The sequence below is a fragment of the Stigmatopora argus genome, chromosome 20, assembly GCF_051989625.1.
Source record: "Stigmatopora argus isolate UIUO_Sarg chromosome 20, RoL_Sarg_1.0, whole genome shotgun sequence".
Taxonomy (NCBI): domain Eukaryota; kingdom Metazoa; phylum Chordata; class Actinopteri; order Syngnathiformes; family Syngnathidae; genus Stigmatopora; species Stigmatopora argus.
This window is the reverse complement of record NC_135406.1, coordinates 8,666,893-8,691,748: the sequence shown is the minus strand read 5'-3', so window position 1 is coordinate 8,691,748 and position 24,856 is coordinate 8,666,893. Positions and strand designations below refer to the sequence as shown.

General features: G+C 38.6%; 3 protein-coding genes and 4 non-coding genes across 7 annotated transcripts; 2 read left to right on the top strand and 5 right to left on the bottom strand.

Moving 5' to 3' along the window:
- Positions 1–285: 285 nt before the first annotated feature.
- LOC144066003 (uncharacterized) lies at positions 286–6,901 on the bottom strand. Its single transcript, XM_077589286.1, has 2 exons — positions 6,527–6,901; positions 286–2,022 (listed from the first exon to the last, which is right to left on the bottom strand). Exon 2 carries the CDS (start codon positions 1,913–1,915, stop codon positions 923–925), a length of 993 nt encoding a protein of 330 aa, XP_077445412.1. The 5' UTR covers positions 1,916–2,022; positions 6,527–6,901; the 3' UTR covers positions 286–922.
- A 3,424-nt stretch (positions 6,902–10,325) lies between these two features.
- On the bottom strand, positions 10,326–10,407 carry trnal-uag (transfer RNA leucine (anticodon UAG)). Its single transcript has one exon. It is a non-coding gene; the product is annotated as a tRNA-Leu (tRNA).
- A 1,278-nt stretch (positions 10,408–11,685) lies between these two features.
- Positions 11,686–11,876, top strand: LOC144066380 (U2 spliceosomal RNA). The gene has a single exon (XR_013297553.1). It is a non-coding gene; the product is annotated as a U2 spliceosomal RNA (small nuclear RNA).
- A 968-nt stretch (positions 11,877–12,844) lies between these two features.
- Positions 12,845–12,956, top strand: LOC144066444 (U5 spliceosomal RNA). Its single transcript, XR_013297609.1, has one exon. It is a non-coding gene; the product is annotated as a U5 spliceosomal RNA (small nuclear RNA).
- A 2,161-nt stretch (positions 12,957–15,117) lies between these two features.
- On the bottom strand, positions 15,118–18,874 carry LOC144066002 (uncharacterized). Its single transcript, XM_077589285.1, has 2 exons — positions 18,458–18,874; positions 15,118–17,061 (listed from the first exon to the last, which is right to left on the bottom strand). The coding sequence occupies exon 2, from the start codon at positions 16,480–16,482 to the stop codon at positions 15,487–15,489; it is 996 nt and encodes a 331-aa protein (XP_077445411.1). The 5' UTR covers positions 16,483–17,061; positions 18,458–18,874; the 3' UTR covers positions 15,118–15,486.
- A 2,755-nt stretch (positions 18,875–21,629) lies between these two features.
- On the bottom strand, positions 21,630–24,020 carry LOC144066112 (mitogen-activated protein kinase kinase kinase 5-like). Its single transcript, XM_077589459.1, has 4 exons — positions 24,000–24,020; positions 23,062–23,181; positions 22,886–23,003; positions 21,630–21,766 (listed from the first exon to the last, which is right to left on the bottom strand). The coding sequence occupies exons 1-4, from the start codon at positions 24,018–24,020 to the stop codon at positions 21,630–21,632; spliced, it is 396 nt and encodes a 131-aa protein (XP_077445585.1).
- Positions 24,013–24,086, bottom strand: trnai-aau (transfer RNA isoleucine (anticodon AAU)). Its single transcript has one exon. It is a non-coding gene; the product is annotated as a tRNA-Ile (tRNA).
- Between the last annotated feature and the right edge of the window lie 770 nt (positions 24,087–24,856).

The following is a 24,856-nucleotide window of genomic DNA, read 5'->3' as shown; positions in this document are numbered from 1 at the left end:
ATGTGTGTATGTGTGTATGTGTGTATGTGTGTATGTGTGTATGTGTGTATGTGTGTATGTGTGTATGTGTGTATGTGTGTGTGTATGTGTGTGTGTATGTGTGTGTATGTGTGTGTATGTGTGTGTATGTGTATGTGTGTATGTGTGTATGTGTGTATGTGTGTATGTGTGTATGTGTGTATGTATGTATATATGTATATATGTATATATGTATATATGTATATATGTATATATGTATATATGTATATATATATATATATATATATATATATATATATATATATATATATATATATATATATGAAGAATGTAGTTTACAAAGCTAATAGAAAATTCTGAAGATTAAATGAAATAAAACAAAATTTGACTTGTTTTTCTCTTTTTCAAAAAGAGACAAATTCACAGCAGACAAATTATATCAACATGATTCAAAAATGACACGGGGGATTCTCGTCATTTTTGCCAATTAATAGATAACATACACACACACACACGTTTGTTTCTTTTAAGTCTTATGAATAAATCCTTGGCAACAAACTTAGTATTATGAATTAATAAGTATTTTTAGCCAATGTGTTGAACCACAAATTGAGCAAAGAAAGGGCTTTTCGCCACTGCGGGTTGTTAAGTCTTCTTTTCAGGTTCCTTTCTGAGAAAATGTTGGAAAATTAACTGCACCTGGAAAAGGTTTTTGAATTGTGTAGCTTTTTAATTGGGCTGTAGTAGCGAATCTGTGGCCACAGACTGAGCAGGAAATTGTTTTTTCACCAGTGTGGGTTCTTATGTGGGTTTTTATCGTTCCCTTATCTGCAAATGTTTTACCACAAACTGAACACGAAAATGACCAGCGTGGATTCTTGTGTTTTTGGAAATCTTGCTTTTGAGAAAAGGCTTTACCACAAACTGCACACGAGAATGGCTTTTAACCTGTGTGTGTTCTTGCATGACTAATTAGGCTTCCATTCCGTGTGAATCTTTGACCACAAACTGAACACGAAAATGGTTTTTCACCAGTGTGGGTTCTTGTGTGCCTTTTTAAGTGTCCCTTCTCTGTAAATCTTTTACCACAAACTGAACACGAAAATGGTTTTTCACCAGTGTGGGTTCTTGCGTGCCTTTTTAAGTGTTGCTTTTGAGAAAAGGCTTTACCGCAAACTGAACACGAAAATGTTTTTTCACCAGTGTGGGTTCTTGTGTGTATTTGTAAAACTGTCTCATGAGAAAAGGCTTTACCACAAACTGAACACGAAAATGGTTTTTCACCAGTGTGGGTTCTTGTGTGCCTTTTTAAGTTTTGCTTAAGTGTAAATCTTTGACCACAAACTGAACACGAAAATGGTTTTTCACCAGTGTGGGTTCTTGTGTGGATTTTTAAGCTTCCTTTCTGTGTAAATCTTTTACCGCAAACTGAACACGAAAATGTTTTTTCACCTGTGTGTGTTCTTGCATGAATATTTAACTTTCCCTTGTGTGTAAATGTTTTACCACAAATTGTACATAAGGGTTTCTCCCCGGTGTGGCTCCTCATATGTGTTTTCAAAGTAGACTTTTTCCCAAAGATTTTTCCACACTGAGAGCATTTCCAGAGTTTGCCGTTCTTAAGACCTTCATTGTCATAAAGCAAGTCTTCGGTATCTGATAACGGAGCAATTAAATTGTCTGCTTGCCCTTCTGCTGAACTGCCGTTCGGAGTCTCCGCCCCTCTGCCGGCCACGCCCAGATCATCTTCACTCTTGAAAGGCTCACCAGTTGACACAGTCACATCATCTTCCTCCTTTTTGATTTGCTGTTGGGGGAACTCTGGCTCCTCCTCTTTAATTTGGGGTAAGGTTAAGGTGTGTGCAGGCTCCGCCCCTCTGCTGGTCACGCCCAGATCCTCTTCCCTCTTCTTGATTGGAAGTCGCTTGACTCTCATTTGTTGTTGAGAGAACTCTGGCTCCTCCCCTTTGATTTGGGGGAGCTCGAGTTCCTTTTTAAGGCCAGCAGACTCTTTCCCATCAGGACCAAGATATTCTCTGAAACCTGCAAAGACACGAAAATAAATGATATGTTTCATAATCTGTCTATCCAAAGAGAAGTCCTTTAGGTTAGACTGGGAATGTAAAGTCTTATACTTATATCGGTGGTGGTTAGGGTCGTAACATGACATTAACTTGAAATTTAACTGAAATAAACTCAAATGACTATACACACCCACACATATTCGACCACATGGAACCATCTCAATAAGCTCGTATCTCCAATTTGTCTCATATCTCAAGGAAAAAAATTGCTCGGAAAGTAGCTCGTTTCTCAAATTTCCCGTAAATTGGGACACTCGTATGTCAAGGTATTCCTGTAATATGCAGGCTGCCACAGCAAATGTTTAATTAACAAGCAATAATTATAGCACTTGCGGGTGACCCGCATTGTAATCAACAGTTTGAGGAAAACAGAGTTCACCTTCAAAATTAAAGTACAATTAAGAGCACACCTACACATTTCAATGTTTAAAAATGTTTTGTTTTATTAAACCCAAAGGATTCTTTAATCTCATCTCATTTTCTGAACCGCTGTATCCTCATCAGAGTCGTGGGGGGTGCTGGAGCATATCCCAGCTGACTTTGGGCCAGAGGCGGGGGGGGGGGGGGGTACCCTGAATTGTTGGCCAGCCAATCGCAGGGCACAACAAGACAGACAACCATTCACGCTCACACTCATACCTAGGAGCAATTTAGAGTGTCCAATCAGCCTACCATGTCTTTAGAATGTGGGAGAAAGCCGGAGTACCCGGAGAAAACCCACACACGTCAAAATAAAAAAGGTACATTTTTTTTGAAAAAAAGCCTTTCCATAAATGGTCATTTTTAAAGAAACTAATGCTTTACTTTACATGGTCTTTTTTATTATTAAAAAAAGCCTTACTATGCAAAGTCTATGCATGTCTATGGAGTGTGGGAGGAAACCGGAGTACCTGGAGGAAACCCACGCAGGCCTGGGGAGAACATGAAAACTCCACAAAGGTGGACTTGACCTGGATTTGAACCGAGGACCCCAGAGCTGTGAGGCCGACGCGCTAACCACTCGCTCCTCTGGGCTGCTTTTTCACATTTTTAAGAACTTAAAATAAAATAAAAATATTCAGTGCTGAGTCCTAGTAGCAAGCGGGAGACATGGGAGTTGCTCCCGCTTGAAAAATAATTTACAAAATAAAAAACATTTTTGCATTAAAAAATCTGCGATGTAGTGAAATGCTGAGGGATTGCAGCGCACAAAAATAGCACTTCTACAATTACCATTACGCCTTAATGGTTTAGGAAATATATAGATATAAAAATGGACCCACCTTGTAGTCTGTGAAGGACAACTTTTGCATGCATTATTTTGCAAAATGTCGAGTTTTCCTCGTGGAATTTTGCTGCTCTTTTCCCACACGTAAATTCTGATGGAGACGCCATTGATAGCTGCTAACTAGGCTAAGTTAAAGAGGGCGCAAAGCTTCAAAGTTCTTCGACGACTTGAAGAGTTGTTCCTTTGATATATGCTAACAGGCTGAGCTAAAGTAGCGCACAAAGCTTCAACGAGGTCTTGAAAATGATTTTGGCTGATATTTAAGGTCATAAAGTAGCTTAAGCTAGACACGACTGGGACCCATAGGTTAAGTTTGGTGGCGAAAACTGCGCATGCGTGGTGGCAGCGTCACTTCCTTCGATGCATTAAGTTTATAAATGTAAGAGAGTTGGACATAGGAAATAATTATTCTTCAAATGTTCTGACATGTGGTTTGAGCAATAAATGTTTGTGCAGGTTTGAATTTAATTGAAAATTAAATTAAACATAAATCACTTGAAGATCGCGTCTCAAAAGGAGGCGTCGCAAAACGCGCATGCGCAGAAAAACGTCCTTGATAATGGTGCTGTTCTGTTTTGCCGATTGGCATCACGGGAGAAGTAGTTCTTCATTGAAACGGTTTGAACTCGCAGGAATTAGTCTCTTATTTAGGTACCGCTCTCTTGTGGTCCGGAGAAATTTTGTTTAATTTTAATTTCAGTATTCGTGGACATTGTACACAATAATTAAGACACTGTCAATCACAAGTTATCGAAGAAGCGCATTTTAAGAAATTATATTAGAAAATTAGCAATTTCTCAAAGGTGTCTTAAACCCAAAAGGAAAAGTTTGTTTTTTCTTTTATTTACATTATTCCCTTAATCCGGACCAACCACTAGATGTAAATTATGTCTTGATTTTCCCATTTTTAACGAATATTTGAAATTTTTCCCTCCAAATTTTTTTGTGTGTGTTTTAGTTCAATAAGTATTTTGTAAAATGTAAAAATAACTATATAGAAATATTTTCAACAAATGATTAAGACATCTTCCCTTACTAAGAAAAAATGCTCAAATAAACATTGTTTTAGATCTATAAAAAAAGTTTTAAGGCTTTTCATCCAGTTCTTTTAATCCGATTTTATATATATATATATATATGTGTGTATGTATATTATATATATATATATATATATATATATATATATATATATATATATATAAGAGGGCGCCATACATCCATTTCGTCACAATGCAGTACTTACTACTGTAGTATTCTCGTCAACAGCAACATGAGTTGAAAACTGTTTATAGGTGCATTTTTCAAAGTATGGCACTATTGGTCAGAAAAGTTTCTTCACTGGTGATGTAACTCCTTAAAATTAGTCAAATCTTTTTTGGAGCATTTTCATTGTAAACATTTTCTTTTATGTTTTAGATTTTAATTTAGTTAAAATGCTTTCGCTAAAGGGAAGGCATTAAAAAAGCATTATCTTTTATTCAGTAGCAGGTCTATTATTATTTGGGGGATTAATGAGATTGAAATAGATGTATAGTCTGATTGGACACTCTAAATTGCCCCTAGGTATGAGTGTGAGCGTGAATGATTATTTTTCTCCTCGTGCTCTGCGATTGGCTGGCCACCGATTCAGGGTGTTCCTCGCCTCTGGCCCGAAGGCAGCTGGGATAGGCTCCAGCACCCCCTATACACGATGTAGCATATCAGAAAATGAATGAATGAATGTTGGGATTAAAAACAGTGGGAGAAGCCCAACGTTGCCTCGGCAGCAAACCTCGACTGGGTAGATGGTGCATTTCCAGACAAATTTCTGGCACACAGATTCAATTATTCGGCCTTCTTGCGCTCGAAGGTGGTCTCGATCCCCTCCTCTGATGGTACTGGTATGAGGTGAAGCGCTCTTGCCTTGCAAGGGCATACAACAATGTCTGTGCGGAGTGATGTAGTGATGATTTCGGATGATAGTTAGTATTCTATTTGTTGGAGTAATCATTATTATAAATGTGTTTGCAATGAATATAAAGCCTTATAATATACATGCTTACTATGTTAATCAATATATTTGCTTATTAGGAATAGTAATGCTCATCCTAAATGTGTAACTATATTAAACAATATATATATATATGTGTTGATCGCTTTCAACGAAGACAAACGCTTACGCCAAGGTCGCTCTCCAGGACAGCTGGGTCCAGCGAGAGATACGAGTTCGCAAAGACATAAAACAATACACTGAGTCCTTGCTCCGAGGACTGATTACTGGAAGATACGCCTCAACCCTTTTCCCCAGATGCAAGTTTGCAATGAAGATCTGTGAAGGACGCTTAAATTGTTGTTGGGTCAGCGGATGGCTATCAAGCATATTGTTTTAATTTGTGACGCTAGTTTGACGCTAGGTTTGCTTGATTATAGAATTGTTTTGTTTCTTGCTTACGCAATTGGATCGAGTCGATAACCTTGTAATTGTTTTGGTTTGAGGCCTTAAATGGGCAGGACATAATGCCACTCGTTTAGAATAATCTTGTGGGGCGAGCTGCCGGATGTATTCTCTTCTTGCAAGAATTAAATGTGATGTGACTACAGATGCCTTTTTTATTGAAAGCTGAATTGGAAAAACCTAAGGATAAACGTACAATTGGATGAACCTAACAGTATTTATTTAGAAGCTGCATTTGAACTTTAGCATTAAATATGAAGTACTTTCGCAAGCCACACCAACGAGTGGCAGTGGGCCAGATTTGGCCCTCGGGCCGCAACTTTGACACCGTTGTTTGAACGCTGCTCTCGTTGTTGTTTAGTGCATCTATATCTCTAGTATTTGAATTTTCGATTTACAGCATGCAAATAAGTGTTATGTCACTCAAGCATGTAGCCAAAAATGGAGGGCGAGTAGCAGGAATGACTCTTGAACGCCTCTGGGGGGCGCTCGCGCTTTGCGTAATTTGAAAAATACATTGTTTGTTTGTGATAAGGATACAATAATAGGAAAGCTACTGTTTAATGCCGTTGTTAAGTATTAACACGCGTTGAGACTCATTCTTTCCCTCCTAGAGTGGTTATATTTAAATAGAAATAAAATTTATTACGTCTTTCTTCGAATGGTGCTAGTGCAAATTCATGAAAATGTACGTACGCTACTATAGTGTCATGTCAATAGAATACCTTTAAGGGAATATATGGAAATAAAAAGTGTACCCACCTTCTAGTCTATGAAGAACAACTTTCTCGTGCGTTATGTTGCAAACACGTGAATTCTGATGATGGCGGCGACTTTGATAGCTGCTAGCTATGCTGAGCTAAAATAGCCAGGAAACCTACAACGAGTTCTTCGTCGACTTGTTCCCTTGATAGCTGCTAGCTAAATTAAGCTAACGTATAAACAAGCTAGTCAACGACTTGTTTATTTGCTAGCTGCTAGCTGGGCTAAGCTAAAGCAGGTTTTGCTGATAAATGAATGGGTGATGGAACGAGAGACGCTGGTGCGTCAGCACTGTGCCGATAACTCAAGAGAGAAAGCCCAAATTGGGGCGTGTAAAGCTTTAAGAAAGAATCACGTGACCGGTACAGGAAAAGTATCGTTTGGCGAAAGTGTGATAATAGTTTAAAGAAATAAACTGTATCAAAGTGTCGTGGGTCTGTTGGACGGACTTTGGCGTAATTTCGCCTCGTTCTGAGAAGTTTTCCCCAGTGTGGAATCATTTTGATCGTGCGAGGCAAAACGAAATAACCACTTTTATTTCACATGATTTACCAGTTAACAAAAATGTGGACATAAGTTAAAAATTGTAACTCAAATTTGATCTATTTTACTTATGAACTCCGTTTGGAATAAAAAAAAAAAAACATGGATTTTTTTTTACCTGCAATGATTTTATAACTACTGCAAGGGTCACTACGTATTTGGATGACCAACACGGTTTCAATACAGTGCCGACACAGTGTGTCAATACAATCCTTGAGGTAGCATCGTCCCATCACTAAGGTATATCAAAGGGTTTTAATTAAAGACACCAAAAGCAAATTGAAAACATATAAGCCCAGAATCCAAAATTACAACAACAACAAAAGAACCAAAAGACGTAGAACAAAAGAATAAATACACAGACATGGAAAAACAGTTGGGTGACACACAGGTGAAAGCAATCGAATATTTGTCCCAATATTATTGGGACAAATATTCGATTCATTGCCTAAAAAGAGGGGCTTTGCAAATAGCTGGGTCGTGAAGTGGGTCTCATATTGAAATGTGTATTTTGCCTGTTTCTAGTCATGACTCCATGAGTCTCAAACTTCTCCTTAGTAGAGCTCCTGTAGCCAGATGTGTCCTTGAAGACTTGCAACATTGTCGTTATCTTCTATTTGCCGGTTCATAACAAATAGCTTACTATCTGAAGTAGGGGAAAATCCCATCCCTGTTCGGTTTCGGTACCACCCTCTTGAGAGAATAAAGGTGAATGTAAGTTGTCTGTCTCGGCGCATTTGTGGACGACAGCCTTGCCTGTGATTCACTTGTGCCCAGAATATTCTGTAATAAAAGCTTTGAAGTCACTGTTTCTCGCCTCCAGCCTGTATTTGGACACCCAACATCTCACATCCGAAATTAATCGGACCCGAGAAGGAAGTCAGAGTGCTCTTCCTTCAACAGTCGTTCACCATCACTGCAAAGATGGTGCTACAGTAGTCTAATACGTGCTAGTTGCCAAACATGAAGTAGTAGGTGGGTGGTATTCTGCCCAGCGGAATTAAAAAGAACCAGTTTGTGGATCATTGAAAAAATAACTCTTCTCTGATAATTCTGGATTATTTTTTCATCGTGAGTATATTGTTAAACTACATTAATGGAGGTACATTTGTGATTCTATTTGTAATTATTGTCTTATTATTCAATAAAAAGAAATCCCTTGGTCTAAATATTGATGTGCATTCAAACAATTCATAACCTCGCTATAATAAAAAAAAAACTCTTCAATCAAAGAAAAAAAATATTTGAATGCAAAATCATAGCTGAGATTTAAAAAAATGCACTCAAGCACTATTTTTCACTGTTTAAAACTGATTTTTGATTGAGGTGAAGTTTTATGTTTGGGCCATGTTTTGGTTGGGATATTTGTGTCTTTATAATTTATCAAAAGTTTTCTTCAAAGATAAATAACACATTTTTAAGTTAGACAGCACAGTATCCATGCATCCACTATTGGCCATGATGAAAGTTTCTTTCAATACAAAAAGCATCCTATTGTGTCTTTATAAGCACATTCAGTGAGTTCAATATAAGTATTTGAACACCCAGCTATATTGCAAGTTCTCCCACTTAGAAATTTTGGTGGTCTGACATTTTCATCGTAGGTGCAGGTCCACCTTAAAAAGAAAAATCCAGAAATCACACTGTTGAAATTTGTTTGAAATGTATCATTTTGATCTAGCGTGATCATCTGAAATGGTTGTTTATACATTTTTGCGAAAGCTATGTCAAACACATCAACCATCTGACATTTTGGTCAGCTAACTTTAATGTCAGTGATGACTGTGGAATTGAAGAATTCCTTCAAATACAACCCACTTTTTTGTCAGAGCGGGAGCAGCACATGCTTAAACAAGCAAAAACCACAGCACCAGATTTGAGTTTTTCCAGATATTTTCATCAAGATACATTTCCGGTAGGTGACAATGTTCGGACAAAAAATATGAAGAGAACTTTTAACCCAGAGTCTCGAACCGTATTATCAATGAAAAAATGTCTTCAACAGATGAATCCAGCAAAATTCACTAATTTAGCACTTTTTTAGATCTTTAGATTTTTTTTTTAAATACAAAGTTAAAAATGGGAAGCAAATATCTGGAACCTGTTGACAGAGAAATCTCATCTTCAGAGTAATATAAGTTAAAACATTCATGAACTAAGCAGTGGGTTTATAATCAAGTGTTAATTGATCATTCAATTGACATATTACATGGTACTTTATCACTACTTCATTTAACAAAGTCAGGTGTTTTTACCATGAAATGTGGCAATTGTTGCTCTCCGTCTCTTTAGGAATACACTGCAGGGCTGGTTGTGTTTGGAACTATCTGGGCCGGCGTGAACCACGTGACCACCTGGCGGCGAGATCAGAGGGTGTCGTGTATGTGTACTAATATCAACATAAAAGCCGCACCTTCAAAGAATGGCTTTTATTAAAATTGGTTTTATATATTATGCACATATACGGCGCAGTAGTAGTAGTAGTAGTAGTAGTAGTAGTAGTAGTAGTAGTAGTAGTGGTAGTGGTAGTAGTAGTAGTAGTAGTATTAGTAGTAGTAGTAGTAGTAGAACTGGTAGTAGTAGTAGAAGTAGTAGTAGTACTGGTAGTAGTAGTGGTAGTAGTAGTAGTAGTGGTAGTAGTAGTAGTAATAGTGGTAGTAGTAGTAATAGTGGTAGTAGTAGTAGTAGTAATGGTAGTAGTAGTAGTAGTGGTAGTGGTAGTAGTAGTGGTAGTAGTAGTAGTAGTTGTAGTAGTAGTAGTAGTGGTAGTGGTAGTGGTAGTAGTAGTAGTGGTAGTAGTAGTAGTGGTAGTAGTAGTAGTGGTGGTAGTAGTAGTAGTAGTGGTGGTGGTAGTAGTAGTAGTAGTAGTAGTAGTAGTAGTAGTAGTAGTGGTGGTGGTAGTAGTAGTAGTAGTAGTAGTAGTAGTAGTAGTAGTAGTAGTAGTAGTAGTGGTGGTGGCTGGGGTTGTGCTATACATCCACTAGATGGATCTAAGATAAAGGAATTTCATACCATGATGAACCAATGCAGTGTTACATCTACTTAAGAAAATAATTGGTTCCAGAAGATGTTTCGTAACCTGAATTTTTCACAAGTAGAGCAGCAATTTGCACAATCATTCATTCATCTTCCATACCGCCTGAAGAGTAAAAGTCTGTTGATTGTTCAAAAAGTCAAATCAAAAGCCTTTATTGTCATCATACACAGCTGCGTAAGACAAAATTGGTGAAAGAACAATAATCAGCCCATGAGTTAATGGCAGTGGTAGGATTTGAACCCACGCCTCCTGAGAGACTGGAGCCTAAATCCAGCGCCTTGGACCGCTCGGCCACACCACCTTAGTGTTCTTCACTTGCATGTTTGTCCAAATGGTTCAAGAGCTAATTAATGAAAACAGGCAGAAATGTGACAACTTTAATAAACATAGCACTATGTGACTGTCAATGCGATACAAATAATGGCTTCTATCTCATTGAGGGTCCAGATGGGAAGAAGAGAGTTTATCCATGGGAGGCTCAGGGTTATCTTCATGCTGTCACAACCCTGTAGACAGCTGGGGAGCCACTGACGCTGTGGTTATGGGCAGTTTTGCTGATGGTGATGCATGCTAGGCAGAGTTCTGTACGTGTTTTTATGGTACTGAACTTTCTTACGTTTCAAATGCACCCTTCAGTCCCCCTTTTGGAATCAAAAGATTCCAACAAAAGGCCAGATTTGGGGTTCGCTGCGATCGAAGTCGGAGCCAAGGCTCTCCCGTTGAGGTGACAAATGAAGGTCTGGAAGTCTTATGGGTGTCTGTGGTGGATGCAGGTGCAGTTCAAGGTATTCTGGATCATCTTTGTTTAGTCCACTCCAAGCAGTCCAAGGCGTTTGGCTTCTCTTTGTTTAGTCTAACTTAGGTTATCAGGAGCAAAGCATTTATACATCATTTTACTTTAAGCAAATATAGCAAAGTAAGTTTAATGGTAAAGCAAAGCATATTCTTCGTTGCAGGGAAATGTATAATATGAAATATTCCTGACATTCCCCCTTTTATAATATATTTGCACACAATCTAATTCCGGGATGCCTAAATGTTAATAATTCCTTTTTATGACAAATATAATTCCACCAGGGGGGGTTGTGCAAGTTGCAATGAAAAAGCAAGAACAAAATAAATCTCGTCCAATTCGCTTTATGACGAGTGCAGCAATCCAGGTAACGTCCACCTGTGTGGAGTTTGCATGTTCTCCCTGTGTGAGTTTCCTCCCACATTCAGAAAAACATGCATGGTAGGCTCATTGGACACGCTAAATTGCCCCTAGGTATGGGTGTGACAGTGCATGGTTGTCCGTCTCCTTGTGCCCTGCGATCAGCTGGCCACCGATTCAGGGTATCCTCCGCCTCTGGCCCGGAGACAGCTGGGATTGGCTCCAGCACCCCCTGCAAACCCTAATGAGGATAAAGCGGTTCAGAAAATGGGATGAGATGAGTTTCCCTGTTATCAAACTAAACGTGTATCGTTGCAGTTTGTTGCATACGTAAATGTATGTTACTATTGACATCCGACGTGTGTTTCCACTACTTTAGGTTGAATTATCTGGAATGAAGTTGTCCTTTGCGCCTGTTTAAGGAATATCGCTTCTCGGCCTTTTGACTAAGATCAAGTGTAGTATCTGTTCTTATCTGTTTAATAGCTGTTATGTCTCCTAAATGGGGACCATATATTGAATTGATATTTGGGACTAGGTGATGGAATAGGAGCTTGATCCTTCCACTCCACGCATCATCCTGGTATTGCAGTATCTCCATGAGAGATGCAAACCCCTCTATTTGTCAAAATACATATACTTACTCTTGAAATTCCAAAGTTTAATGATTGAAACGACAGAAGCGAATCTGAAATTTCATATATTATTCATGAGGATGAGGGGTGATTAAAATTAACAAATTAAAGCCTTTCTTTTGTAACAAAATCTAAGTTCAACAAGACTGTATAAACATTCACATCTTATATAATAATATATAGGTTTGACAATCATCATTTTTGCCAGTACAGCTTGTTTAAATGACTGCTCAGTGTCGAGGTTTTGCTGTAATATGAAAGCAAAACGCCACATTGACTACATTCAGCGAAACCAACGTAAGTTTCTGTAGCATATTCAACAATCAATTTGAAGCTCTTCCACACCTCACTTTTACCGGTGCATTTGTCATTTCACTTCTCCTGTCTGTAGTTTATCCTTAACTTCTTGCTCCCCCATATTGGGGATACCAGGTCAAAATAGATGCGGACTTGCGGACCGGAAGATTATTAAGAGGGCAGCCTTCACGTGACGTGCGCAAAGCATGCCCTGGCTCTGCAACTCCTGTTTAATCCAAATTATTTATTTTATCACAAGTATTGTTAGTTTAGTGAACTCATCGTTTCATTATACATTGTTATAAACATCTATTTTAAAAAAAGTCAGTGAGAGAGGCGGGCTCGGGCCCACAATCCCAACTCCATTTTGGATCATTTGGTATAATTACTAATTTCACTACACCATTAAGTCCAACCCATTTACACCCAAAGGATGCACGTATGCCCTGGATCATATTATATAGCAACGCTCTCCAATCCCCTGGCTGCCTCATACAGGTGCTGAAACGTGATTGGCTGCATAATACAGCTTCTGCAATGTGATTGGCTGCTCAATGGATTGGAACCACGCACTAGTTTTTAGTGCTTTAGCCTGTATTAAACTACTATTGCGGAGATAGACGTAGTTTGTTCTGTCAATTCTTCATCAATACACTCTTGCTTCTCTTCAAATCGCACAAATCTTTCGCCTTTTACTAAAGATTTATGTGGAGAGGAACAATAAGATTTTCAATCAAATCTTTGATGCTCTGTGCTAGTAAAGCTTCCCGTCTCTGTCAAAACTAAATATGTATTTAATATTAATCTGGGTTAAAGTTTTTTTCACACAATTTCACTGCTTGAATTATTGCAGACTATTTACGTCCTCAAGCATCTGACTTTGTTCAATTAAGTAAAAATAATAAGTACATGTTGATGTTAATTCCTGAGTGTTTTAATCTATATTATTCTGAAGAGGCGGTTTTCAGGTGTCCGTTTCCCTTTTGAACTTTGTATTTAAAAAAAATACCGTCTAGTATTTGGTTTTCAATTTTTGAAGCATAATTTTGTTAGACATTATAAAAATGTGATTTGTAGAGAAGTGCTATTTTGTTCTAGTTGTATTTTGATTTGTGCCTTTGTTCAGACTTTTTTGGTTTAAAATCATTATCTCGACAAACTAAGAACAAAAAATTATCACACGATTTAAAATTATGACTAACCCCAATTAGCAGATTCATGCATTTTTTTAATGACTGCATTAATGTTCTGCACAACACTAGATGTTAGTAGCAAAGTGCATATCCGACCAAACAAAACAACAGGAACTGTGTGGGGGATGGGCTCCATCGTCAAGTAGGATACTCCAAACGAGCATAATTTGTTCCGGGACTGAGCTCGCATGTCGATATTCTCGTAACTCGAACGAACGTTTCCCATTGAAATGAACTAAAAACAAATTAATTTATTCCAAGCCTCTAAAAAAAACACCAAAAACAGGATATTGGATTGGAGAAACATTTTTATTTGTTCTAATTCACCATCTATTAACAAAGTAACAAATAACTAGTGGTTTAATAGTACTAAAATGTGTTTAATAGTAGTAAAATTAGACAGAGATACTTTTTGCACGGCAACACGCTCGTAACATAACAAACTAATTTAAATAAACTTGGATTACGATGCAGACACACTCAAAAATATGTTTAATCGAACCTAACACTAAACTTAATTCTAATTTTTTTGACATTTGATACCTTTCTTCTCCCGTGTTGGCTCTATTTGCCAGTCAATATTGACAGTTGTTTGATTTTGTCTTCCCTTCAAAATATTCCCAAAATGATGCACACAAATGTCCTCACAATAGGATAACACAGGACCATTTGCCAACGAGAAGTACTATACTCCTCTCGTATTATCGAACAAGCTCCTCCGCCATTCGCATTGGCTAACGGGAAAAAAAACACTGAAAAAAATGCAACGCTTCACCCAGTGCTCGTGGAGACATTACACGAGGGCCTTGCGACGGGAAAGACAGTACGCATGAAGTTCTTATGAGCAGCCTCTCGGGTCCGCTGTATGCTCGTATATCAACATTTGTCTCATATCTCAAGATATATATTTGCTTGAAAATTTACTCGTATCTCAAATTGCTCGTATGTCGGGGCACTCGTATGTCGAGGTATTACTGTACTGTAATAAATAGCTAGACTGCTTCCTCCATATACAAACTTTACTTACTTCTCAGAAGTGAACATAAGGTCGACTTGATTCCAAAACAATAGAAAGACCGTGTAACCTAAAAAAAAGGAAAAATACAAATGGAAAACCAAGCTGGATTCTTCACAGGAGTTAAAAAAAAACACCTCTCCGGCCTGGCACACAAAAAGGGCTCTCGTTGCCTGCAATAGTTACATTCACATTCAGAAACAAATAAATAAATGTATATTTTTAAATAGAATTGAACCACCAGCTTCCCCTGTTGGCAACGATTAATATATTAAGCTTGTACCCTTTACAGCAATTAAGCCACATAAAATGCATGCTGATCAAGAACTCCAAATTCATTCAATAATGTAAATAATACCCCAATCTAGTAGTTTTTTGCAAACATTTAACATTACATTCCCTTTGTAGTTTGTCTATCATCTCCTATAAAACTTTCTTACTCAATGTTTTTCCAATAGTTACACATAAAATAAAAATCTAGTTGCATTTCTACCAATTATCCCCTTCAACATCAAAAAGATAAAAACAATTTACCGTTAATTTCAGACATGAAGTTACCGTATTTGCACACCTGTAGAAAGAAAACAATCTCTTATATAATAATTTGTCAAATTGTTCAAATTAATGTATTCATTAAATCTGAGCAAATAACGCTTCACTTTTTTGTTACCTTTGAATTTGGAAGGCTGATTTTGTCAACAAAAAGACCCAAAAAGTATTTTTCACCAAAAAGAGAGCTTTATTGAAACTACCAAAAAGATGACACGTTAAATTACAGATTAAAAAGTGTAAACAAGCTTTTCAGAATGCAAAATACAATTATACTTCGATTACAATGATCTTTCATACAGAAATTGAAAAAGCAAGCAAAGCCGTGATTGGCCACTGCTTATCACAACACATTTGCGTCTTTTAAGTCTATCCTTACGACAAAATCTCTGGCAAGAAGCTGAGCAGGAAAAAGGTTTCCGACGTGTGGGTAATTGTGTTTTTAAGATATTCCTGCCACAAGTCGAGCAAAAAAAAGGGCTTTTCTCCTCTGCGGGTTGTTAAGTCTTCTTTTCAGGTTTTTCAATTGTGTAGCTTTTTAATTGGGCGGTTGTAGTGAATCTGTGGCCACAGACTGAGCAGGAAAACATTGTTCTCCAGTGTGGGTTAATAAGTGTTTTTTTAAATATTGCTTTCGAGAATAGGCTTGACCACAAACTGAGCAGGAAAATGGTTTTTCACCAGTGTGGGTTCTTGCATGACTAATTAAGTCTCCCTTCCGTGTAAATCTTTGACCACAAACTGAACACGAAAATGGTTTTTCACCAGTGTGGGTTCTTGCATGATTATTTAAGTTTCCCTTGTGTGTAAATTTTTTACCACAAACTGAACACGCAAATGGTTTTTCACCAGTGTGGGTTCTTATGTGGATTTTTAAGGATTCATTGTGAGAAAAGGCTTTACCGCAAACTGAACACGAAAATGGTTTTTCACCAGTGTGGGTTCTTGCATGACTAATTAAGTCTCCCTTCCGTGTGAATCTTTGACCACAAACTGAACACGAAAATGGTTTTTCACCAGTGTGGGTTCTTATGTGGATTTTTAAGGATTCATTGTGAGAAAAGGCTTTACCGCAAACTGAACACGAAAATGGTTTTTCACCAGTGTGGGTTCTTATGTGGATTTTTAAGGATTCATTGTGAGAAAAGGCTTTACCGCAAACTGAACACGAAAATGGTTTTTCACCAGTGTGGGTTCTTGCATGACTAATTAAGATTCCCTTCCGTGTGAATCTTTGTCCACAAACTGAACACGAAAATGGCTTTTCACCCGTGTGGGTTCTTGTGTGTCTTTTTACACTTCCTTTCCGTTTAAATGTTTTACCACAAACTGAACACGAAAATGGTTTTTCACCAGTGTGGGTTCTTGCATGACTAATTAAGTCTCCCTTCCGTGTGAATCTTTTACCACAAACTGAGCATGAAAATGGTTTGTCACCCATGTGGGTTCTTGTGTGTATTTTAAATTTTCCCTTGTGTGTAAATGTTTTACCACAAACTGTACATAAGGGTTTCTCCCCAGTGTGGCTCCTCATATGCGTTTTCAAAGAAGACTTTTTCCCAAAAGTTTTCCCACACTGAAAGCATTTGCAAAGTTTGTCACCACTGGGATTTTTCTTAACATCTTCAACATCATCATCGTCAAAAAGCAAGTCGTTGCCATCTGATAAAGGAGCAATTAAATTTTCTGCTCGCCATCCTTCTGTTGAGCTGCTGCTCAGAAGCTCCGCCCCTATGTTGGCCACGCCCAGATCATCTTCACTCTTGAAAGGCTCACCAGTTGACCATTTGACACATTCCTCGTTTTTGATTGGAGGTTGCTCTTCTCTTTTGCACTGTTGAGGGAACTCTGGCTCCTCCTCTTTAATTAGGGGCCATGTTCCTGTGTTTGCAGGTTCCGCCCCTCCACTGGCCACGCCCAGAACATCTTCCCCTCTTCACGAACTCACCAAGTGACCAGGTGAAATGATCTTCCTCCCTTTTGATTGGACGTTGCTCGTCTCCCATTTGTTGTTGAGGGAACTCTGGCTCCTCCTCTTTGATTTGGGGGAGCTCAACTTCCCCTTCAAGGTCAACAGACTCATGCCCATCAGCACCAAGATCATTTCTGAAACCTGCAAAGACACAAAGATAAATGATTAACCATTTTCCAAATATAAATGACTGAATTTCTTGTTCACAGAAATGAAACCAAACGGAAAAGGGCGCCATACATTCATTTCGTCACAATGCAGTACTTACTACTGTAGTTTTCTAGTCAACAGCAACATGAGTTGAAAACTGTTTATAGGTGCATTTTTCAAAGTATGGCACTATTGGTCAGAAAAGTTTCTTCACTGGTGATGTAGCTCCTTAAAATTAGTCAAATCTTTTTTGGAGCCTTTTCATTGTAAACATTCTCTTTTATGTTTTAGATTTTAATTTAGTTAAAAGGCTTTCGCCAAAGGGGAGGCATTAAAAACCATTATCTTTTATTCAGTAGCAGGTCTATTATTCTTTGGGGGATTAATGAGATGCCGGATTCCGGCTAATGCCGGAGCGATCGCTAATACGCGCAGTATAGTATATTACTTCTCGTTGGCTGCTCATAAGAACGGTCAGGGGCACTGGCTCTCTCCCCCGCAACTCCTCGTGTAATATCTCTGGTCGCAACTATACCTCTTTGTAACGTCTCTGCGAGCACTGAGCGTTTTTTTCAGTGTTTTTCCCCCCCTTAGCCTGTTAGCTCCCGTTAACGGAGCGATCGCTAATTTAAGACTACTTCTCGTTGGCAAGTGGAAGTGCGTTATCCTATTGTGAGGACATTTGTGTGCATCATTGTCGGAATATTTTGAAGGGAATACAAAAGCAAACGGCCCATCGATAGTGAAAGTGAGGGTGGAGGCGGGGGCAAACAGCCAACCCAGCCGGGACAACAAAGGTATAAAAACGTAAAACATAATTAGCACGACAGCAAAGACAGCATGATAAAAAGCCCCCCTGCATGACCAATTTACCCGTACACGATGATGAATTTAATATTGAGCTGAATGCGTTCACTGTTTAAGTTAATAAATTGGAATTTAGGCAATTAATGGCTGAGGGTTTGGCACATTACGATATCCCAAATGTTGTTTTCGACTTAACAAAACTAAATGATGAATATCAATTGGTTAAATAGGAAGCAAAAGTGCAATTAGGTCAAAATTGCTGTTTTTTAAAGATGTCTAAAATGAGCTGGCTGCAAACACCAATATTATCCATCACAAAATGTTGCAAATGAAATAAAAACATCTCCATGACTTGGCACCAAGCATAACGACTACGACCGACCAAACAAAGACAAAGCTCAGAAAAAGCCACAAATTAAAGTATAGTAAAAGCTTCTGGCCTCCTTTTACAATCTGAACACACTAAATTTTATATTTTTCAGTCACTTTTTTACATCACAAGTAAATAAATGCCAACATGTGAGCAGGACTCTTTCACTCAGTCAATGGCTAAACTATCTCAAAGTTGAAACCAACTTACCTTGAAATATTTTCATTGTTTCCAAAAGTTTGTCCAAATGAGTCTCGTGTCTCCAGATGAGTCGAGGACGTCCAACTGCAGCATCTGACTGTTATGCCATCCTCTGGATGCTGCATATTTGCGCAGTTGACATCAAAGAGCAAAGAGCCACGCGCTTTGATAGGTGACATCAAAGAGCAAAGAGCTCCTGGTGACGCCACACGCTTTGATCTCCATTTGGACCGTAGCCCCGCCTCCTTTGGACCCTGATATATGATGGAGGCACTTTAAGCCATTTATTTCTTCTCACAAATTCAATTCATTTAAGCAAATAAGGAAATGATTCGTGCGAGTTGGTACATTTTCGTTGAAGAACTGCATCTCTCGTGATTCAATTTGGCAAAACAGCAATGGTTCCTTGATAATTTGTCGATTTGTTCTGCGCTTGCGCGTATTGCGTCGCCTCCTTTTGAGCCGCAACCTTCTTCATGGTGACTTATGTCGTAAATTCAAACCTACGAAAATATTTTTATTCAAACCATATGTCAGACCATTTGAAGGATAATTATTTCCTATGTTCGACTCTCTTGTTTTTAATAAACCTAATGCCACCGAAAGAAGTGACGCTCGAGTTGCAGAAGTGACGCAATGTTCCGCGCATGCGCAACCCCGAAAGTCAAGGTTCCGTCCCCAGTCACAATCTTGTCGTGACCGTAGCGCGCCAAGTTTTTCCTCAATTTCCACCACTTAACTAAACCCACGCGTGGCCGATGTGTCTTGCTTAACTACTCTTCCGTCTTAAGTTTCAGTCAACATCATCTTTAAGGCGTCTAAAGCCTTGTTGAAGCTTTGCGGCCTACTTTAGTTTAGCCTGCTAGCATCAAAGGTGCCTCCATCAGAATTCCCGTGTGGGAGTGTTCCACGAGGAACACTCGATCGTTTGCAAAATAAGGCATGCAAAAGTTGTTCTTCACAGACTAGAAGGTGGGTTCACTTTTTATATTTATATATTCTCTCAATGAGTTATAAAACGGCTTTTTTTGTGCGCTGCAATTGATTTATTTAAAAATTCTCAGGTCGACAGAAGGTACAAGCTTGATTTTAAGACAATAAAACAGTACAAACAAAATCATGCAGAATAAATCATGGGAAAAGTACAGATCATAACAACTATTTCCCATTTTCATACTGTAATGCATATAAAAATATGAAATCATAAAAAGGCTATATATATATATATATATATATATATATATATATATATATATATATATATATATATATATATATATAATGTTTCCTTTGTTTAAAAACTCTAAAACCAGCTTTTTTTCTCCCACTTATTTCAATCCAAAAATATATTTCAAAATTATTGATTTAGAAAAATAAATCGATAAAACTGAATGTTGGCTCTTTTTCCATTTTTTTTTAATGTCAACAAAAAAAGAATAGCTGTCATTTTTCCTTTTTAATTAAAAATGATTAAAATTTATATTTGATGCTTCACTCTTTTCTAAAAGGATTCCAAATAAATTAAAATCTCAAAAATACAAGAGAATATCTGCAAAGAAGAGGCTCAAAAAAGATTTGGAAAAACTTTAAGGGCCTGTGAGGTTACTTTACTGACCAATAGACCTTTTTTAGTGAAATACACTTCAAAAAAACGTTTAAACCCCTTTGGCTATTGATGAGAATACTACAGTAGTCCTATGTTGACAACATCACAAATGTATGGCATCCTCTTCTGTTTAGCTTCGTTACTGTAGCGACCAGCATATTAGTCCTTTCTTTCCAGCCTAACCACTGCAAATATAAGTATAAGACTTAATTACCAGTCTAACATAAAGAACCTCTAGATAGAATAATAGACAGTTTATAAAATATATAATTTATCTTGGGGTCTTTGCAGGTTTCAGAAAATATCTTGGTCCTGATGGGAAGGTGTCAGAGTTTTCTGGTGCCAAAGAGGATGTTGAGCCCCCTCAAATCGAAGAGGAGGAGCCAGAGTTCCCTCAAGACAGAGAGAGAGAGAAGAGCAACTTAAAATAACAAAAGGAGGAAGAAGATGTCACCTGGTCAACTGGTGCGTCCTTGAAGAGAGAAGATGATCTTGGCGTGGCCAGCGGAGGGGCGGAGCCTGCAAACACTTTAACATGGCCCCAAATTAAAGAGCAATAGAGAGAAGAGCAACTTTCAATCAAAACGGAGGAGCAGCAAGATGTCACTTGGTTAACTGCTGAGCCTTTCAAGAGTGAAGTTGATCTAGGCGTGGCCGGCAGAGGGGCGGAGCCTCTGCATGGCAGCGACTCAACAAAAGGATGGCAAGAAGAAGCTTTTATTGCTCCTCCATCAGATAGTGACGACTTGCTTTATGATAATGATGACGATGAAGGTCTTAAGAAAAATCCCAGTGGCGGCAAACTCTGCAAATGTTCTCAGTGTGGGAAAACCTTTGGTAAAATGTTTACTTTGAAAAGACATATGGCAACCCACATTGGGCAGAGACCGTTTTTGTGCTCCGTTTGTGGTAAAACATTCACACAGAAAGCAAACTTAAAAAGCCACACAAGAACCCACACTGGTGGAAAACAATTTTCCTGCTCAATTTGTGGTCACGCTTTCTTTCGAAAGCAGGACTTAATTATCCACGCAAGGACCCACACTGGTGAAAAAACGTTTTCGTGCTCGATTTGTGGTAAATCTTTCTCTCTCAAGCACAAGTTAAAACTCCACACAAGAACCCACACTGGTGAAAAACCATTTTCGTGCTTAATTTGTGGTCAGACATTCGCATGGAAGAAAAGCTTAATTAGTCACACAAGCCCCCACACTGGCAAAAAAACATTTTCGTGCTCAGTTTGTGGTCAAGCCTTTTCTCGAAAGGAACATTTAACAAGGCACACGAGAACCCACACTGGTGAAAAACAATTTTCCTGCTCATTTTGTGGTCAAGCCTTTTCTCAAAAGCAAAATTTAAGAACCCACATGAGAATCCACAAAGGGGAGAATTCCTTTTCCTTGCGCAGTTAACAACTTCACCAGAACTGACTTTGGGTTCATTTTGTAGTTCTATTACACTTTTATATTTATACAAACGGATTTGATTGGCATGTAACTAAACTTATCTGGCAATTGATATGTAACTGCCACAGTTTAGTTTCACTGTATTTTTTTGTGTATTTTAATGTCAGTTTCACCATACCTCCTGTAGTGGGTGCAGTGGCGCTTGAGCGAGCGTACGTTTGCTAAATGGGAAGATAAGTGCAGCAGAAGAAGCGCTCTCGGTAAGAGAAAGGCAGCACGAGACAAGCTCAGCCAGAAAGTTGCAAGCTAAAGTAATATAAAGAGAAATAAAGAATAAAACCCAGGCTAATTCCTCTTGGTACTCAGCCAATGAGGTGTTTTGTCAATTTTTGTGTATTTCTTTTATTTCACAAATTGTCTATTTTTTTAAAGCTAATTTTCGTTTTTGTGTGTTATTAGTTATCTAGGTGTTATTTGTAAATCTGCCAATATGGATTCAATAAATTCATCAGTTTGAGAAAGACACTTAGTACTCACAAGTAAGTACTCAATATTGCAGAAATGTATACCAAAACATGACTTTGAGTCACATATTAAGGCCCGTTTTGGAAATTGTTTAATAAGTCTCCTGGGTTATAGACGCTGGAGCAATTTTTCTTTTTCCAGTATGATTTATTTAGTTCAAATTTGCATTTTCAGTACTCATGATTGACAGTGACACATTGCAGTTGTTTTTCCCAATTGTTAAAACAGAAAATCCGAATACATAACAGGTACGCTAGCGGATAGCAAAACATAGGTACGCTAGCAGCTAGCATAACATACGCTAGTGGCTAGCATAACATATGCTAGCGGCTAGCTTAATATACGCTAGCGGCTAGCTTAACGGGTACGCTAGTGGCTAGAAAAACATAGGTACGCTAGAGGCTAGCATAACATAGGTACACTAGCGAATAGCATAACATAGGCATGCTAGCGGATAGCATAACAGGTACTCTAGCGGATAGCATAACATACGCTAACAGCTAGCATAACATATGTATGCTAGCAGATAGCATAACATACGGTAGCGGCTAGCTTAACAGGTACGCTAGCGGCTAGCAAAACAGGTACGCTAGAGGCTAGCATAACATAGGTACTTTAGCGAATAGCATAACATAGGCACGCTAGCGGATAGCATAACATAGGTACCCTAGCGGATAGCATAACATACACTAGCGGCTAGCATAACATACGCTAGCGGCTAGCATAACATACGCAAGCCTAGTGTCATGCTAGTGCCTTATCGGATGATGCGTCCAATGTATTGACAAAAAACTGAAACTATACCCTCAAACGAGACTGCACCCTATCACAAGGTGCATTTTATAGTTGTGAAAATACAGTATTTGGGATTTATTCATCAACACTGCTTTGTCTACAAACCTCCTGGGACTTCTTCCATGAAGATCTTGATGAAAGAGTCCTCGATGAGGGAGCACAGATACTGGACGATGTTCCGGTGCTTCAGTCGCTTGATCAGGCAGATTTCCTCGTGGAGCGGCTGGGAATATTTGTGTTTGTTAGTGGCTGTCAAGTGGAAGGACAAACAATCCACTCACGTGCTGTCCTTTTCTGGAATCTTCTTGATGGCTGCTAACGTCCCTGCCGGCATACACCACCCCGTACGTGCCTTTCCCGAGGACCACTTTGTCGCTGTTTTTGTTGGTCTCATACACGTACTGGGAAGGGAAATGCGATAAATTATTCTGGACGGCAATTTAAGATTGAATTGTATCTTTATGGTTATAGAACTATACTTCCATTTGTAAAAGTTATATTCAATTGTGAGAAAAAGTGTTGTCATCAGGTTATGCACTTTTTGTTAAGCGTCTTGGGCAAGTAATTACTCTCAAGAAGGGTTCTATGTCACTTGTGGTTAGCTTAGCTTTTAGCATAAAGTTAAAAAGATATCCATGAAAGAGTGAAAAATGTGACCACAATCCTAAACTATAAATATTTTGTGATGTGTTATTATATTCTAATATTGATAGAACATACGACAACTGTGTCTAAACTCATACTCGCGCATGCTAGCAATTAGCATGAAAAGCTAAGGTTCAGATAATTAACCCACTAGCATTAGCAAGGTAGCTCAGTCAACTTACCAGACAGATAGACAACTCTGTTACAGCATTTTGTTGATTCTATTTTAAGAGTTTTTACATCTTTATTTGGAGATTTTTGCACTTGTGACGACTATTAAGAGTAATCCTATTATCATTTTCTACAGGCTTCCTCATTGGAGGCTAAGCAAAGTTGAGAAACACTGTTCTGCCCGCTTGAGTATGAAGACAAATTTAATTTCACAACCATTTGGGAAGGACAGAAATGTGGTGGGAACAAACCTCAAGTATTCCCTCACTGAGATGATTCACATCCTGTGTGGCGTCTTCTGCCTTGTGGAGCAGAGAACTTACCAGATCACAGAAAATGAGGAAACATCAAGACAAGACGTTATGTTATGGCAAAAGAAGTTGTATTAGGCAATTTCAACTACCACGGAGAGGTCATGGCCCATGTGGGGGTTGAACCCACGACCTTGGCGTTATTAGCACCACACTCTGACCAACTGAGCTAACAGGCCATGTGCTGAACAACCCAGATTTTTGCGTGATGACGCAAATGCAACACGTCAACTAGCTCAACAGTTATGTTACAGCAAAAGAAGTTGTATTAGGCAATTTAAACTACTACGAAGAGGTCACCACCTGTGCAAGGGTTGAACCCACGATCTTGACCTTGTAAGCACCACACTCTGACCAACTGAGCTAGCCGGCCATTTGCAAATTGGCCATGATTTTTGTGTGATGCTCGTAAATGCAACAAGTCAGCTCGCTAACTGTTATGTTACGGCAAAATAAATCATTTTAGGCAATCTTAACTTACTCTAGAGCAGGGGTGTCCAAACTATTCCACAAAGGGCCGCAGTGGGTGCAAGTTTTCATTCCAACCCATCAAGATGACACCTTTTCACCAATCGGGTGTCCTACAAGTGCAATTAGTGGATTGCAGTCAGGTGCTTCTTGTTTTCTTCAGAAATCTCATTGGTCAAAATGTCTGTGCTGGATTGGTTGGAACAAAAACCTGCACCCACAGCGGCCCTCGAGGACCGGTTTGGCCATCCCTGCTCTAGAGCAAGGGTGTCAAACCCGGGTTGGTTCGCGGGCCACATTAACATCAACCCCCTTTCATGTGGGCCGGACCATTTTTAGATCTAATATCTAGATTTTTTTTATTTTTCTAAATTGGATTAAAATAACTGGATCAAAAGCCCAAATAGTCCGTTTTTATAGATCTAAAGCAATTTTAATTGAGCTTTTTTTTCTTAGTATGGAAAAATGTCTTTTAATCATG

Bases quoted from the DNA above. Each gene is read 5' to 3' on its own strand.
- LOC144066003 (XM_077589286.1), bottom strand. From the start codon at position 1,915: ATGAGAGTCAAGCGACTTCCAATCAAGAAGAGGGAAGAGGATCTGGGC.
- LOC144066002 (XM_077589285.1), bottom strand. From the start codon at position 16,482: ATGAGGAGCCACACTGGGGAGAAACCCTTATGTACAGTTTGTGGTAAA.
- LOC144066112 (XM_077589459.1), bottom strand. From the start codon at position 24,020: ATGGGCCATGACCTCTCCGTG. The intron at 23,182-23,999 runs GTAGTTGAAATT...TTCCCTTCCCAG, and splicing joins TGGGCCATGACCTCTCCGTG to TACGTGTATGAGACCAACAA. The intron at 21,767-22,885 runs GTTTGTAGACAA...ATATTACTTTAG, and splicing joins CATGGAAGAAGTCCCAGGAG to CTTGCAACTTTCTGGCTGAG.